At 37.3% G+C, this 17054-nt stretch overlaps 1 protein-coding gene across 2 annotated transcripts in view; it reads right to left on the bottom strand.

Annotated features, from left to right (window-relative positions):
* pik3r3b (phosphoinositide-3-kinase, regulatory subunit 3b (gamma)) overlaps positions 1–17054 on the bottom strand; it is a 536210-nt gene that overhangs the window by 24721 nt on the left and 494435 nt on the right. Inside the window, exon 1 of one of the 2 annotated variants that reach the window (XM_048538884.2) lies at positions 13971–14620. The exons of the other annotated variant lie outside the window; for it this stretch is intronic. Coding sequence (XP_048394841.1) covers positions 13971–14076 — 106 coding nt within the window. The 5' untranslated portion in view covers positions 14077–14620. Of the gene's footprint in view, positions 1–13970; positions 14621–17054 lie in introns of those variants that run through there. 2 annotated transcript variants of the gene reach the window in all.

Raw genomic sequence — 17054 nt, 5'->3', positions numbered from 1 at the left:
CCGATTCTGACTGTAAATTTACTGATTTTTCATTTTGATTTGCTATGCTCTTATTTTATTAATTTCTCTAAGTAGCAATCTACAAGGTAGGTAAGAAATTTTGGATAAAAGCCCATGAGCCACTTGACAAATGCTACAGATGAACAAGAACAATGACCCAAGACAGTACATGTTAACAAACTAGGGGAAGAATGAATCAAAAAAAAAGATAAAAACTGAAAATATCAGAAACATTCAACAGGTCCAATAGCATCTGTGGAGAAGGAATAAAGTCTTTTTTTCAGTTTTAATGAAGGGTCATTAATTTGAAACAAACTTAAAGTGATGAACTACCCAATGGGGGAAAAAAAGGTTAAAGTCAACTTGTGTGGACATGTTACAACATAGAGGGGTAGGTGACCTTCAAGTCAAAGGTAATGACACTAGCATTGTTCCACAAGATTGAAACAGAGTTAAACCCCTACAACTACATACTTTCTACCAGAGACTACTGAAACAAAGTGAGGAAATTCATTGATTGTGGGATTATCCCCTCGGAACAGAAGATTGTTAATAGCACACCATTATTCAAGAAAGACATGACAAATAAACAGGATGTTTAGGACTGTTAGCCTAATATCAGTTGCAGATTTATTAAGAGGAGTGATATTGAGCTTTTGTGCAAGCAGGAGTCGACCAGAAAGAGTCAGCATGGACTTACAAATCCATCTCGCATCTGGACATAGGCATTTCTGGCAAAACAAAATATACTGTCTGTTCCTCATCGATTTTGAAGGCAGTGGTGAGCTGTTTTCTTGAGTTTCTAGGCCATTTCAGAGGATAGTTAAGAATCAAGCACATTGTTGTGTGTCAGGGGTCACACACAGGTTAGACTAGGTAAGAAGAGATTTTTATCCCTAAACACCATCTATGAATGTGCTGGGTTTTTAATAACCTTCAGTGTTTAAATGGTCACCATTAGTTTCAAACCTAATATTGTTTCATTAATTGAATTTAAAAGGAGTAACTAATGAAATTAGTAAAAGAGCATCTATGGATGCTATTTATAAGACTTCCAGAAATCACTTGATATGACTTAAATCTTTGTCTTGTATCAGGTGCAAAATGGTAGTGCATGGAATTGGGGTGCTACCTACTAGCTTGGATAAGAAATTGGTCATGAGTAGAATACCAAGAAACTACAGAAGGTGGTGTGCACAGCCCAGACCATCATGGAAGACAACCTTCCATCCATGGACTCTATTTACACAGCTCGCTGCCAGGGAAAGGAAGCCGAAATCAAAGATCCACAGCACTTCGGTAATGATCTCCTACAGCATTTTCCGTCAGGCAGAAGATACAGAAGCCTGGACACACAGATGAGCATGTTCAGGAATAGCTTCTTTCGGGCCATTATCAGGCTGTTGAATGGACTCTAGCCTCAAATAACGTAACCTGCAATGTAACCTGTATGCTTCTATGTCTTTTTGATCTGTACATCCCCTGCTTACAATGATCTGCCTGTACGATCCATAAACAATGCTTTATCCTGTACTTTGGTACACCTGACAATAAACCAATCAAACAGGAATAATGGGTAGGCACCCAAATTGGCAGCATGACTACTGGTATTCTCTGGGCATCTGTACTGGTTTACAAATTTTAAACCATGTTTACCAATGGCTTTGAAGAAGATACAGAGAATCAGACATTTAAGTGTACCACCTAATTTAGCACTGTCAGCAAAACAAAAATGGTGTAAATGGGAGAAAATAATTGCAAAGAAGAAGTGATGTGAGTGGGGAAAAAACTCAGGTGGAGGTCAATGTAGGGAAATTGAGAGGTCACTGACTTGGAAACCAAAGAAAGATCAAAGTATTTTCTAAATGCCAAGAATCTAAAAACTGTACATGATCAAATTGACTGAGGAGTCTAAGAAAAATAATTTCCTCTGATGGCAGAGGCCAGAATAGGTTGCTCAGGAGTAAAGTCGAAAACCCTTTCATGTGAGAGTTAGTGGAAATCTAGAACTCATTCCTAATCACAAAACAAGGATCCATTTTTTGGCGGGGGGGGGTTTGGTTACTTCAGTTACCTATACAGCCAATATGTGAAATCAGACTAATGCTAACAGCATAGGGGTCGATTGCTAGGAATTTTGTGGGAAAGCAGTACTGTCCCTATCTCTGGATGAGCAAGCCTGGTTTCAAGTTTGTCCTGTTCCAGAAGGGTGTAATAACATTTCTGAACAGGCTGATTAAAAGATCTAGGGTTTGATTCCTGTTCTGGCTGAAGTCTACTTGGGGCCTAACTCCTGGACTATCCATGGTTTAAATAAAAATTATGGCACATTGCTGCAGTCGACCAAATAAGGACTTGCCATAAAGCAGAGAACAAGATTTCTTCTGCTTTGGCAGGGTTATCAAGAAGTAATTGATCAAGGCAGGTGGATATACAGGTCATCCATGAACTGATTAACTGAATAACTGAGCAGACTCAAGGATCTGAATGTCCTACACATGGTGCCGTGAAAAGGAGTTTCCAGTTGATTGGAAGAGTGTCTGCAATGAAAACGTTTTAATGTAGATAAATTAAGTCAGATACAATTCTGAAGTTCCATGGTTAAACTGAACAAAGTTTCTAATCTAAGTGATCCAAATTTTGGCACCTGAGTTTTTAGATCCAGAAGAATTTCACAGAACTGGGTGTTTAAAACAGCAAAGATGACTTACCCTACCTGCACAGATGAAGTTAAACTGGTGAAGAACTGATTAAACTTCACAGACAATAAGATCACAACGGTGCAGAATTACTGATGTAGGAGTCGCAGTTATATTCTAACTCTTTAAAAATACAAGTCTTAGATACAGTCAACTACTTGATATCAAGTTTCATAAGCCAGCTTAAACATGTTGAGGTTCCCTAAAGGGTTTGCCCTCATTCAAATAATGTGCTGGATTGTCTTGCGCGTGATAACCATCATCTCTTTATTGTTAGCCTCATAAAGCTGTACAGTCACAAGTAGTCTGTACTGTTCCACAGTTTCAGTTTCACTACATTGTTGGACATTACTCACAACTGATACAGAATTCCCACTGGGAAAAAGAAATGAAAAATGAGTGGCTTGAATCTTGCTTTTGCATGGTAAAACTAAAAAGAATACAAAAGGACATGATGATTTTCGTTTTGGGTTTCCCTTCCATCCATTTTTTCTATCTTATTTTGATTTAATATGGACCCCCACCAGGGGAAATAAGCTTCCGTTTATTCTGGAGCTTCCTGCCCAAATGAAACTCGTATTGAGAAAGAAATTGTAACATTAAATCTCTCCAATCCCTCACTGTGCATCTTTCCCGCAATATTTGTGATCTCAAATTTATTCGCACAAAGGGCCAAGACATTTAATACTATTTAGCAAACAATCCAAGAACACAGCAAATTCATCCAAAAACAAAATGGGGCACGTAAGAAACATATCATCATTATAGACGTTAGTAATATCTGAGCTAACTGACGGGGCGGGGGGAGGGGGGATCTACACACTGTATACCTCAGGAACTGGCATAGTGATCCAGCAGGTTTAACTTTAAACTGAAATATTCAGGTTCAAATCTGATTTATGTTGATTGAATATGCAGTTCTTCCAAATATTAAATATGGTAAACAGTATGCCAATCCATAGAACAAACTAATCAAAATTTGGTTTTAAATGTCAATTTTAACATGAACTGCAGTACGGATATCTGGTGCGGTAATTCAAATAACAGATCAGTACTTTTATAGGAGTTGCGATGTCACGTTGCAGCTGTAAAGGACATTGGCGGGTTCACTTTTGGAATACAACATTCAAGTCTGGTCTCCCAGCTATAGGAAAGAGATTATTAAACTTGAAAAGGGTTCTGAAAAGATTTAAATGAGGTATAAAATTTATAGACGTTTATAAAATCGCAAGGGGTATATGGATGGGGTGAATAGCCAAGGTCTTTTCCCCGGGGTGAGGGAGTCCAAAACTTGAGGGTATAGGTTTAAGGTGAGAGAGGAAAGATTTAAAAGGGACCCGAGGGGCAACGTTTTCACGCAGAGGGTGGTGCATGGGGGAAACAAGCTGTCTAGGGAGGTGGTGTTGGCTGGTACAATTACAAATTTTAAAAGCCATCAGGATGGGTACATAAATAAGAAGAGTTTAAAAGGATATGGGCCAAATGCTGGCAAATAGGACAAGATCAGTTCAAGATACCTGGTCAGTGCTGATGAGTTGGACTGATGGGTCTGTTTCTATGCTGTATAACTGACTCTGAGGAGTTTTATTCCCCTTTGAAAGTAGGAATTGCTGGAAGAGGTTTTAATGTTCTCAAACATATTTGCATGTGAGACAAATTTGAAGGCAAAAATTAAACCACATTAATTTAGTTCTGGCATGTTGTTCACCCCCAACCCCTTAATTTTCTTTGTATCCAGCATTAGATGGCATCAGCTCATATGTTGGTTCTTACTCAAAACTGCCATCATTCATTTGGCTGTGTTGGTAATTAATATCCTCTATTCAATGAGAATTATTACAGCTAAATGAATCCTCAGAAATCACAGATCACAGGACAGCTATGGTCACCTTGATTACATTTCTGTTCAGTAACTTACAGATCCAAGTCTAACCTTTATTACTGCGCCAGTTAAGTTTGTTACAACAGACAGATGATCATATCTAGGTCCTTCCTTCTCTACCTGAATTTATTGTGTTCAGTTAGTCTTACATTGCCAGTCTGGAATGGATTTGAAACTAGCCTATTCTTCAAATATATCCATTGCATGGGCAAATCCATTAAAAGGTTCTCCCCCCTCCCTTCACATTAACTTTTCCTTGTGCAAATGATAAATATTCCCATGGGACATTAAATTCGTTCCATCTCACCACAAAGCCTTCAAAGTTACAGTCCATTGTGAACCTTACCTTCTAAATAAAAGAAACTTCACATCAGGTTTAGGGCAAGACAATGAAAATAGAATTAAAATGGCCAATTTTGGATTTATAGTTTGCTAGCCTATAATTCTTCCAGGGAAAAAAAAAGGAAAACTAACTTCAAGTCAATGTAGCTAAAAAGCTCATTATCCCAAATTAGAAATATGATTAATGTTTTGTCCCTTGTCCTTCATTTGAAAATAGAATTAACCCAAAGCAATTACAATTTCAAGTGCCTATCAATACTACTAATCATTCTACTGTTTTCAATATCTAAACTTTAGCATTTGTTCAAACATCAACACAAGTTATTCAGGACAAAGAAAAGATCACAAATTCAGATCAAAACTTTAGTGTAGTCCAAGACAATCTTGCAAAGTTAGAACTGTGAACTTTCCATCCTGGGCTGTGTCTCTCAATCTCACAGAAGCTCATTTAACATTCCTTAAACATTAAGCACATTAAACCTTTGCAATATTCACAACTAATCAAACAGATCCTGAAACTGTACACTGCATTCATACAATTCAATTAAAAACTTGCCACTTATGAAAATTTTATGATAATTCTTTTCAAAAAATGTCTAATTACCAAGTCTTTTGATAATTGGATCTAAAAGCTATAATTACTCTCTGGCTCTGTTGTCCAATAGAACTCTTAACTGTTAGTTTAGTTTGGCAATTGCTATGGTTACATATTCTTAACCTACAATCATTCTTGCTGATGCAACACAAATGTAGAAATGTGTTTTCCATGACATACTTCAGGCTTAACCTATTCATTATACTGCACACCACAAAGTAATGTCTGGCATTTGTATGATACATTTCAATCCAATCCTTCCAAAATAAGAAAATCATTGCAATATTTCACCAAATTTCATACAAAAATATGTCAAAACACCTTGCTCATGCTTATTTAAATAAATGCCTTACTTTGAAGTAGCCAATGCAGATTCCTTTTAATCTTAATCAGATGACGCACAAACCCAACTCTTGATACTTGAAAAATACTTGGCTAATTATTTAAGATTGCAGCCAAAGCCTTTTGGTATAACTACTTTGTAAGAAATCAAGATAAACATTGCAAGGGATGATCATATAAATTAGGCACAAAAATAAACAGGGTGATGAATCCTAAAGTCAGAGTATTTACGGACCCAGAATAAGCAGTTTGAGGATATTGTATTGACTGCATCCTTAAATTCAGTTCAATAGCAAGAAAATTCAGTCAGTTTGCTAGAAAGCAACAATTTCTTGCCTATCCAATGATTAAATGGAGCATGAGGACATTTAAGATTCAAATGACTTTATTATAGCTTTTCGATTTATTTTCTTGCGATGACGACAAAGTGGCAATGGAAACAAAGCTTCTAAAATATTGCTACAAACATAAAAGAAAGTGTGTGCGCAAGACGAGAGTGGTCAATACTATTCTTTGCTCAATATTTTGAATCAGCGAACAACAGGAAAATACATCCTCTTGACAAGCTCACCAGTTCAAATGTTTGAAAAGTGCTCCTAACAACCATGAGCTTAAGTGGCAGATGCACTATTTAGTTCCAACGAATGCTACTGATGGACAGTTTTTCAACAATTTTAGATATCTGAACTTTGAAGACTTTTAATTTGCATCACTGAATTTGCTGCAAAAGCGGGTAGAAGCTTCGCAAACATCTGCAGGTGGGCATAAGTCTCTCAAATTACTCTACTGAAACAAGGCTTATTTATGACACCTGCTTTAACTGGACCTACCTTCAATCATTTTTTTAACTGTGAATGATAGCGTACAAATTAAATAGAAAAAAAAATCTACTATGATAGTCTGATTCAAGTAAGAATTTGAATTGGAAGAACTGTACTCATTATTATGCAGATACAACAAAACTGGCAACTATCAGTCTGGATTCACAAGTCAACCAGTCCAAAACTACTGAATGCATATACAATTGCAAGCACAGGAAACACCAAGTGAGTAAATTGTATTGTGGCTGTCGGTGGGTTGAACTAATTCGCTTTAGTTCCAAGTCTTTCATTACATAGAGTTTACTTCCATGACTGACAAAACAAAACACAACATACATTTCACCCTGAAACAACTGCGACGAATAAACTCTGTCCAGACTGATCACACAGTCAAGAACCATGTGTTTGTATGTGGTAACACTTCATACAAGCTTCCACATTCCTTTTGAGGATTACTTCAGGAATGGGTAAACGTCTTTGTGCTGAATTCCACAGAGACCTTTTCACAGTTTCAAGGTCAATGGTGTCAGCATGGTACAGTCATAATTTGGTTACGGCGAACACATCCTGGGCTATTACTGTTATGTACTGTATTTGGAAGAGACAAAAATGGTTCATAAATAGTCCACTAATTCTTTCCAAATAAAGGATCATGGGCATTTTTACTGGCTAAGTCATTACTATAATGGCTATATTCTGTGAGTTTTTTAAAATGTGAATATTGATCAAAGCTGACATAGTAAAGTCAATTTTTTAATGAATGGACAGTCTGTTCTGGCCCTTGTTGAAATCTTTTTAGTAGAGATTTTCTTTCCAATTTTGATGGTCATTAAATAAAATGAAGTTGTATATTAGTTTGATTCACATTTCATCCATTTCCAGCTACTCCAACTACCCACATTACAGCCTCTAAAACTTTGGCCCCAAAACGCAAACTGGCTATGTTGAATGAAACTGTACAAAATATTTTGAGTAATACATGTTAGCATTTAAATTTAAGGTACCCTAGAGTTTATTACAAAACACGTTTATGTATTTCACGGAATTTCTGGTCGAGGTTCTTGATGGTTTGTCAGTCAAAATATACCAGCAAACCTTTAAAAATACACCAAATATTAACATTGGTTCAATTTGAACCAGCAATGCCCTTTTAAAATAAATATGCTCCAACAGCCCATCTGTAGTAACAGAAACAAAAAAAGTTTAAATACCTCAGAAGGAAAATGAGTGACAAAACCCAATATCTGAAATAGCGTCAGGTTTCTACAGAATACAGAATGTTCTACAGAGATGGTATCCAAAAGCCATTTCACATAAACTGTAATTGAGGCTAAACCCAACAAATCATGTCATTTCACTATTACCTAATTTTAATGTAGTTCTTACAACACTGGCTCAAAAACTGGGAAGTCTCTTGCCGAACTCACGTATCTGAAACTACCCTGAGTTTAGTGCATCACTGAGAAGACAAAGCTTTTTTTTGGAAAAATTAGGAAGATCACTCACAAAGCAGCTTTTAAAAGGTTGCCTACAACATTGAGTGCTATTTGTTTTTAATACAAGGAAGACCCACCAGAAGTAGTAACTGATTTAGTAGCACTCTTACCTAAAGAGAGCAAGAATCATTGGTTTCTGGGGAAAGCAGTTTCAGAGAACTGGTAAATAGTAAAGGGGAAAGAAAAAGTTTCATTAAAAATGAATGGATTTCATCATTTATATAATTGTAGCAGAGAAAATCTAAACTATCCTCAACAATAGCCAATTTTAAGGTTTTAGTCTCCATCTTCTTATAATCTGCACTCCAATTGATAATTCTCCTTTCCAATATAATTAAGAATGTTGCATCTTTATTGCCTTACCATGTATAGCAAATGTTTCTGAAAGGAGGCTGGCACGCATTACTAAATACAGCAGGTCTACTTCGGGCATTGTCGATTCTTTCATGTGCGCCAGATTCAAACCTTGGTAGCATGCTAGCTAATGAGGTTGAACTTGGCATTTGCTGAACTTAAAACCCTATATCAGAAGCTCCTGCTAGTATTTACCTTTTAAATGGAGACAGTGTTCTGACCAATCAGAGTGCTGCATGAGGATCGTATGTTTCTGACGTTATGGAGGATAGCAATAAAGTGCAAGTACACTACAGCAAGCAGCAGATATTAAAGACACCATACCATAATCTCTCTCTCTCTCTCTTTCTGTCTATAAATCCCCACACACATATGGAGATCTAAGCTGTCCTTCATTCCATACAAAGCTAATGTTTGCAAACATATCATTTTCTCTGCAATACATTTATAAACTTCAACAGTCATTCATTTAACAGAGGTTTTGTTTTATTCAGGATCTATTCACCAACATTTGCTTACTGCCTGATTTATCACAGCTATTTTCCTTGAAACCTCTCACTGAGGGTTTTATTAACAGATGAAAACATGACAATGACCATTCAGACATACCATGTGCTGTTGAATTTGAATTATCATTATGTTTCAAAAAAAATTGCTGAGATCAATTTTACATGCCCCAATAATTACATTCCCCCTTCCCTTCTCCACAACTAACACTGGCAATGAAAAAAAATCCCTCAGCATTACTGTCAAATTGTCTTGGAATAGTATTCAAATGTACTGATTTATCGATTTTTTCCCACTGGATCAAGGTTTTAGAGTAAGTGTAGATTGTTACTGTAACAAAGGAAAACAGCTACACATCTACATTTGTTATCACTTGGTATAGAAAAGTGTATGGCATAAGTCACTAAAATGCAAAGCAAACCCAACCACACATTTATGCTGGAGTTTCAGCTGATGTTTATTCTTTCAAAATTTGTAATTAAGTCACAGCTTTTTTGGAAATGTAGCACAGATAGGACAGGAGTTCAAAATAGCATAGAACCGGTATTGCACAGGACAGAAGGAAACCATTTGAGTCATTTTCATCTAAACTCAAATTTGTAGAGTGCACAAAGTTGAAATGTTATGCATAAAAGTAAACATTTAAAATACAAAGCACTTTTACAATTACTTAATCCACACAGTTGAAGGAAAAGCAGATTTTAAGTACTCTGGGTTTTTAACAATACTTTTCTAAATAATGCAGGAACACTGGCATGGAGAAAACACTGTAAACCAAGTTGGCATTTGTATTCTGTAAAAGATAATGTAAGACTGGTTGCCCATCCTGAATTTATTCGTTTTCCTGTAACTATCTTATTAGTTGACATTATGTTCTACTCAGAGGTCAATAAAACCGTGAAGATTAGCAGTCAAGACGAAAAAACGTTTAAAAAGATTGACTTCAAATGTAAAACCATTAGCATTTTCAGGACTTGACGTGTTTACACAGTTTAAGTTCCTAAATTGATTTATATAAAATGTTGAGTCATGGGGCTGTATTGTTCATAAACTAAATCCAGTTTGCCTTAACTCCCATTACATGCTCTAGTATAGCCATTGCTTCAAAGATGCATCAACAGAATACAAAATCACTCCAATTTTTCCAGAAACCCGTACATTCTTTGACAGTGCTGCATCCACCAATAAAATTATGTTCATCTGTAACAAATTAAGTTGGATCCGAGTAGCTGCTCCAAGCTTGGTTTGCTGTTTTAGTTCTTGGTAACCGAGAAGAATTCTTGTAAAACAATACAGAAGATACTCTACTCTCCAGTGTCTGAATCACAGAATAAACAGTTAGATCTCCAGCATTTTTCATTATTTCTCTTCAGAATAACTGTCACTTCTTAAATGTGAACTTTAATTTTTCACACAAGATAATTGCACTTGTTTAAATACAATAAAACTCCTCAGTATCTTCCACTTTTACCTCTAATTCAGAATTGCTGGATATTTATTGCATTTACAACAGGAACAAGTTGTCAGTTATAGAATTGTTACAAAACTAACACAGAAATCTGAAACGTACAAAGAATCTTGTAATATACGACTCAAGATTTAAAGGAGCTGACTGACGATGGGGTGACTACCAGTCATATAGTCCAAGATAGTTTATACCTACTCATGTTAGCTATTTGCTTGACTTAATCAAACAGAGCCCTTGTGACCAGCTGTTCTGAGGTTAGGTCTTTCCTGGCACACAGCTTCTTGCTTTTTAGTTACACCCTCTAAGCATGAAAAGTGGCAGGCCTATTAAGCTGCAGCTGTCATATAGTGAAGCAGAGTCCTCACCACCCACCAAGCTGACATTGCGCTGTTTGAATTATATGGTTAATTATGTTTTGGATCATATTTTGAAAGTTTGGGAAAATGCAGAAGTGAGGGAGGAAAAGTAGAGGCAAAGGCAGGACGCAGCACAAATTTGCAGAGCCAAGGAATATTTGGATAATATAAAATTTTAAACAAATTAATTTATAGCCAGGCAATAGCTAAGCTCAATTTGTGGGCAAAGTGCTTCCAATAGACATCTGTATTGAATCCTAAGCGATTTATTTGTGTACAGATAAGATTTTGCCAAAATATGTATAAGACAAGCAGCTGACTGTTTAGTTTACAGGAGCCCAAACCCTGCTGAGGCCTTCGCAGGAATAGAACAGCTTCTGTTTGGAAAGGATGTGTGACAATACTACCTCTGCAATTATGTAAAGCATCCTTGTATATAGATGAACACTCACACAGAAACAAAGCTGAAATTGAACAATTAATTAATTCTTGGGAGACACTGAACCGTTCTGACAGAAGTCAGTGCATGACCAGGACTGGTAATGTGACATTGCTGATATACACTATTATATCACTATTGATACCCAAAGATGAAATATAGGATGCTTTTGTACTTTTTTTTCAATAATTAGTAAGTGCTGCTAAAATAATCCTCTTACATTCAAACTCAAATCTTAAAATAAAAATCTGCGCTATCATTGTACTTACTAGCAAAATGTATTATATTTTAGTATTTACAATGATGTATTTATCCAAAAACAAAAAAAGTTCACCTTATTTATTTCAAAATATGACTGAGAAATTTTCCAGGGTGCCTGCAATGTATTCCATATTATATTTTCTTAGCCTGGTCTTGCATATAGGAATCCATTGTCAAACTGCTAATTCAAGTGCAGCATTATGGTTAAGCAATACCCTGACAGAACATTAGCACAAAGCTCAGCCTCTTTAAGAAGCTTGATGCTGTGACACTATTTGGGGGGGGGGGGGGGGGGGGGCGTGCGTTGAGACATGACCACCTCTCCATTATTTCTTGTAGTGGTATACTCTTAGCTGAATAGCATACATGGCCGAGTCCCATCATAACGTGAAGGCTGGGAAAATGAATTCAAATATAGGTAGTGTTAGTTCCTACCACTCCGCTTTTAGTAACTGCATGCAAATAAAAATAGTGGGTAAAAAAAATGTCATTGCTCTGTTGCAACTGCAGAGTTACTTTTCAATTTTGAAGAGGGGCTTTGGAGAAAGACCAAATATTTTTGACTTTTGCAGAGTTCTGTTCAGCATGCTATTGTCTTCTCAAATCCAAGTGACATCATCTGCAATGGCTGCACATCCTCAGAATACAAATGAAATTCCTGCCAGCATTATAGCATAGGTACCTAAACTGTACTGTGCCTTAAATTAGTTTTATTCTTTAAAAAGAAACATTCCTGATTTTCATTTGCTGAGATTTATTTTCCAGCTTTAACAAATACCTTTAGTCGATGCAAAACGTTTAGGGTCAAGATAGAGCCAGTTGGCACTGAAAGAGTTGCTAAGCAATACGTTCCTTTGAAAGTGTACCTCAACTATTTTTAAAAATCACTCAACACATCCACTGCATTAACTCACCAAGTTCAAAATAAAAAAAAAGTTAAAATGGCTGATTATAGAAATAGCTGTTGCCTCTGCAATCTCACCTAAGAATCCCTAGACACTGCAACTCGATCTGCAGTGATCCAAAAGAAGTAGCAGCCAGAAAAGGGGAAGTCTGGCCAAACTCTTATCATTACAATCACATCCAGAAAGTCACCAGGCTACCAGGATTTCATGGTTTGTGTACAGCACTCTGCTGGGAAGAGACTGGTCAACGGATCAGGGCAGTGCTGAGTTCACACACCGATTAGGTATTCAAAGCTCACAAAGCACACTTCAGCTTCCAACAGAAATGATGCCAAGTTCAAGCAGAATCATGCTTCTCTTCAATAAGTATTAAAATGAAACATCTGCATAAGCTCCACCCCCCATCATCACACTCTTCTCCCACCCCCAATCCCCCATACCCAGATCTGAAAATGGTTAGATCCTCACACTGTCTATTGTCCCTTAATCTGATGGGATTCTTTGTTTTTAAAATGGAACATTATTGAATTTTTAGCTTTTTGTTATTAACTCAAAGAGGTCCAGATTTCCTTGGAAACTTCCACAATTAGCCATTCCAGCCCAAACCACCTACAAAATTGATTATTTGAAAAGCAGAATTGAGACAAAGCAAGTTAAAACCTATTTCGTTCAAAAACTTGGTGAATAGAAATGTAGCCCCAACAAATGTAAATCACAGCATTCAAAGAGTTAATGATTATTTTGCAGTTTTCCAAATATGCCCTGAGAATGCAATCACTAGAGTTAGCATTCTTCATTTCCTGAAATTCTTCAGACCTCTGCAAAATAATATCCTCTCAATTCCCCCATTTACCTTTCTCTCCGAAAAAAAATCTAAGACAATACTTGACTTTAGGAATATTGCTTCTGAGGAAGCAGTTACTTTTTTTCCCAGCAAGGCTAATATGGCCTACAAAGAAATTCTCTTATTGCCTTTGCTGTTCATATTAACTCCTTTATATGTAAACTTATCCTCTTCTCATTATGAGAACAGACTTTCTGACATGCTACAGTGACTCACTTTTACTGTTCAAAAGTTTGTTTTAAAATTTGAAAAAAATTAAAATGTAAGAATGCAACCAAAATATTTCTTTGACAAAGATCATTTTATTTAGATAGTCAAGATTAATTTTACACTGAAGTTCTTCTTTATAAAGTTCAAATAAATATGAATTCCCATACACATAAAGCATTTTGTGGCTTTCATACAAAAAGTATCAGCAATAACATGATGTCAATGCCCAGCATGTAAAAGACTTTAAAGGAATAAAGATAAAAATCAATGTGATACTGTCAAGTAAATGGGGTACAGGCCCGACCATCAATAATGACAGAAGCTGCAAATCTCTGCACAGATCATGAAAACACAAAAGGACAAAAGGTGGGAGCAACACTGGTTTAAAGTAGCAAAAGAATGAAAGAATTTTTAAAAAGCCCACGGTTAAATATTAAGAATTGTGTTACCTGGAGGGTCCATTTCAATGTAGAATATTAGCTCTGTTGAGTAGGGCATCATCACTTCTCGCCAGTCTGCATCCGATTTGTCCATATTCCAAACTGTGTTGTACATTGTCTACGCAGTATTAATATTTTCTTTTTAATATAAAAAACGCTATCATACAGCTTTTACACTTTAACAGTATTTCTGAATCCCTGCTTCAGATGTGCTCTTAAAACCTTTTGTTGCTGTTGGTACTGAGTTTAAAGGCTTCTGGTTGAAGAAGAGAAGAAATAAAAGCAGTAAGTCATGGGATGAATGAATGTAGAAACCAGCTCTACGATTGTGGGCTCAGTGGAAGCAAAGCCTGGGCTTCATGTTCCAGCTGGAGGAGGAGGGGGGGTGGTAAGGAAGGGGGGAGGGAGAAAAGGGGAGGGGACAATGGGAGGGGGCGGGGCCGAGGCCGACCCGTAACCTTTCACATCAACGGGAAATACCAACCACAAACAAAGGAGGGGGGGAAGAAAAGACCTAATAGAAACGAAAACGACAGGAGTCGTTCCGTACGGCAACATTACTCTAATCCAACGTGATTTTATTAGTGTAATAAAAGAGGAAAGTTTTGATGCAGGTGTGCTTGGATCGCTGACCCGTTTTACCATTCTCTCCCTCTATTTCCCCCCACCCCAAGGTAATGGTGGTATGGGCCAGACCGGGCCTACACACCGTTCCGTTGCCGCCCGCCCGCCCGCAAACGGCCAGCGGTTTCGCTGCGGCTTTGTCTCCGCTTTTTTTCCACAGGCTCCTGACCAAAAAAAACCAGCTCCCCTCCCCCCCACCGCAACCACCAAGACACCACTCCGAGCCAATCCTGTCCCGGCAGCTCCAGCAGGCCGCGCTGATTGGCTGCGCCGTTACCAAGCGGGGACAAAGGGGGACTGGGGGCCGGGAGGGCTACGCCAACAACAGAACTGCGGGCTGCTGCGACAAAGGCATGAGTAGCTGATGGCCGAGAAGCCGAGCTGGCCACTCAGTTCCCCATCCCCCCCCCAGGCGGGCCTTCCTTCGCTGCTCATTCAATTGTGTTTCCTGCCATTGTGTGGAACGCTCCAAAAGGATACAATCTTTTAAAGGGGAACTAGCACCTCAAACAGACCCAGAAATCAATGAAACTGCAGACTGCGTTCAGCAACACCAAAAAAACCAACCCCCACATTTTTGTTCTCTTACTTTAAAAGAATATTTGTTGTTTGTCTACAGGCTTGGCCGCAGAAATGAGCAACATGACCTTAAATCCCCAGGGAATCCAACCATCGTTTAACCCTTTGTTCCACTGAGCGACAATTAAGTCTCCACAGAAAACGCTAAAATCATTTTCTTCTAGGCTAGCATTACTGTGCAAGCATTCCTTCTCTCTCTCTCAGAGAACCCGGTTTCACTGCTGAGTAGATCTGACAGATTTTAAACACAGCTGGCCGCTTCACCACTTCCAACAAATCACGGACTTCAGCCGAAACAGAGAAGCCTGCCATATCATTTACTGCACTGCAAATGTATAGAATATTAACCATTTCGTTGACAACCCTTGAAGTTGGTACTTTGTCACATAAAAAGAAAATCATTATGTACTCATAGTATCCAAAAAGGAGTCTTTTCACTCTAATTATTGGTCCAACTCTCGTCCTTCCTTCCCATTCCGCCTACACAAAAGAGGCAACTCATTTTACCGTTTCTCTTAAATAAATAGTTCTTGTGAAAAGAATTGTTTATACAGAAGGACTAATATTTCTCTTGTTATAATGTTCTACAATAGGCGTACTTCAATTAAAAACATTCAGTTCATTGTTAATTTATATTTAGATTTGTATTGCTGTCATTCTTTGCGTTGTGAAGCCAAAATTCGAAATCGGGAATAAAATCCACAGAAAGCAACTGCAGTTCAGCAAATGTTTTAACTATTTTCTTTACAAGCTAGTGAAATAACAACCCCATTAACGTTCACAGCAACGATTCTCAGGACTGTGTACTAAAAGTTGCTTGCAAAGAGAGAACTTCGCCTTTGAATTGTATGTCCCTTGGCTCACACACCCAGACTATGTTGTGCATTTAATTTGGACTTCAGGATTGTTAAAGGTGAAATTCCCTTTTAGCCAAAGTTGTAACAAATATGGAGTTCTTAAAGTCTAGAAAGAAATTTATACGTGATATTTATGATTTTACACATTCTAAACTTTGGATTTAACTAATTGAGTTTCAAGTGGGACTTAACGATCATTCTTGATCATACCTTAAGAAATTGATTGTAATGAATCAAACTCAATTGCTTAAATCTGACGCTGGTTAAAAAAAAACATTTTAAACTTAGGTTAGACTTTCCTGCATATTTTTTGTGCTCTGAGTAACATTACAGGTTAACTCAACTAACAACAGTGGTAATTACAATTAACGTTTTATGTTCCTCACTGTATCCACTAGGTGGGGTATCTGATCACTATCCATTGTGGCTCAAAAATTATGCACAGTGGTTCCTGAGAACAAATTTACAGATCCCTCTCCTGCAACTTGAATGAAGAATAGGTATGGTACAATTTGTAACAAATTGAAACAGGATCACGATTTTTTGGACAACATTGTTGAAAATAGTTTGCTTAATCCTGAAATGCTTAAATTCCTCCAATTATTTCTTGAATGAATACAGCATTGACAATTTTCTGCCATTTTAGAAACCTTCAACTCTGTTGACAAGCATATCTGCTTCCAACACAACCATTCGTAAAAGATCACTGACCCACTAAGTTATTCAATGTGAAATGCTTCTCTCTCCCCCCCCCAACCCTGCCAGAAATGTTCTGACTGTGCTGTACAACAGCTTAGACTTTTCTAGTTTCTTTTAATTTTGATTCTCTGCGATAAGTGGTATGATATATTAAAGTTTACAGTGTAGCTTAAAACAAATATGTTTGTGTGAGCTCTAAAGTACATCTCATTCCGGACCCAAAACAAACCTCCAGTGAAAACTATCTGAGCAGCAACATCCAATTCTAGCTATACACGTCAATTTCATAGGTTCAAATCAAAACCAACATTTGATAATTTAGAAGTGGGACAGT

This window comes from Stegostoma tigrinum, chromosome 8 (assembly GCF_030684315.1).
Source record: "Stegostoma tigrinum isolate sSteTig4 chromosome 8, sSteTig4.hap1, whole genome shotgun sequence".
NCBI classification, from domain to species: Eukaryota; Metazoa; Chordata; class Chondrichthyes; order Orectolobiformes; family Stegostomatidae; genus Stegostoma; species Stegostoma tigrinum.
The sequence above is the reverse complement of the archived record's forward strand: the minus strand, read 5'-3'. Positions and strand labels throughout refer to the sequence as shown.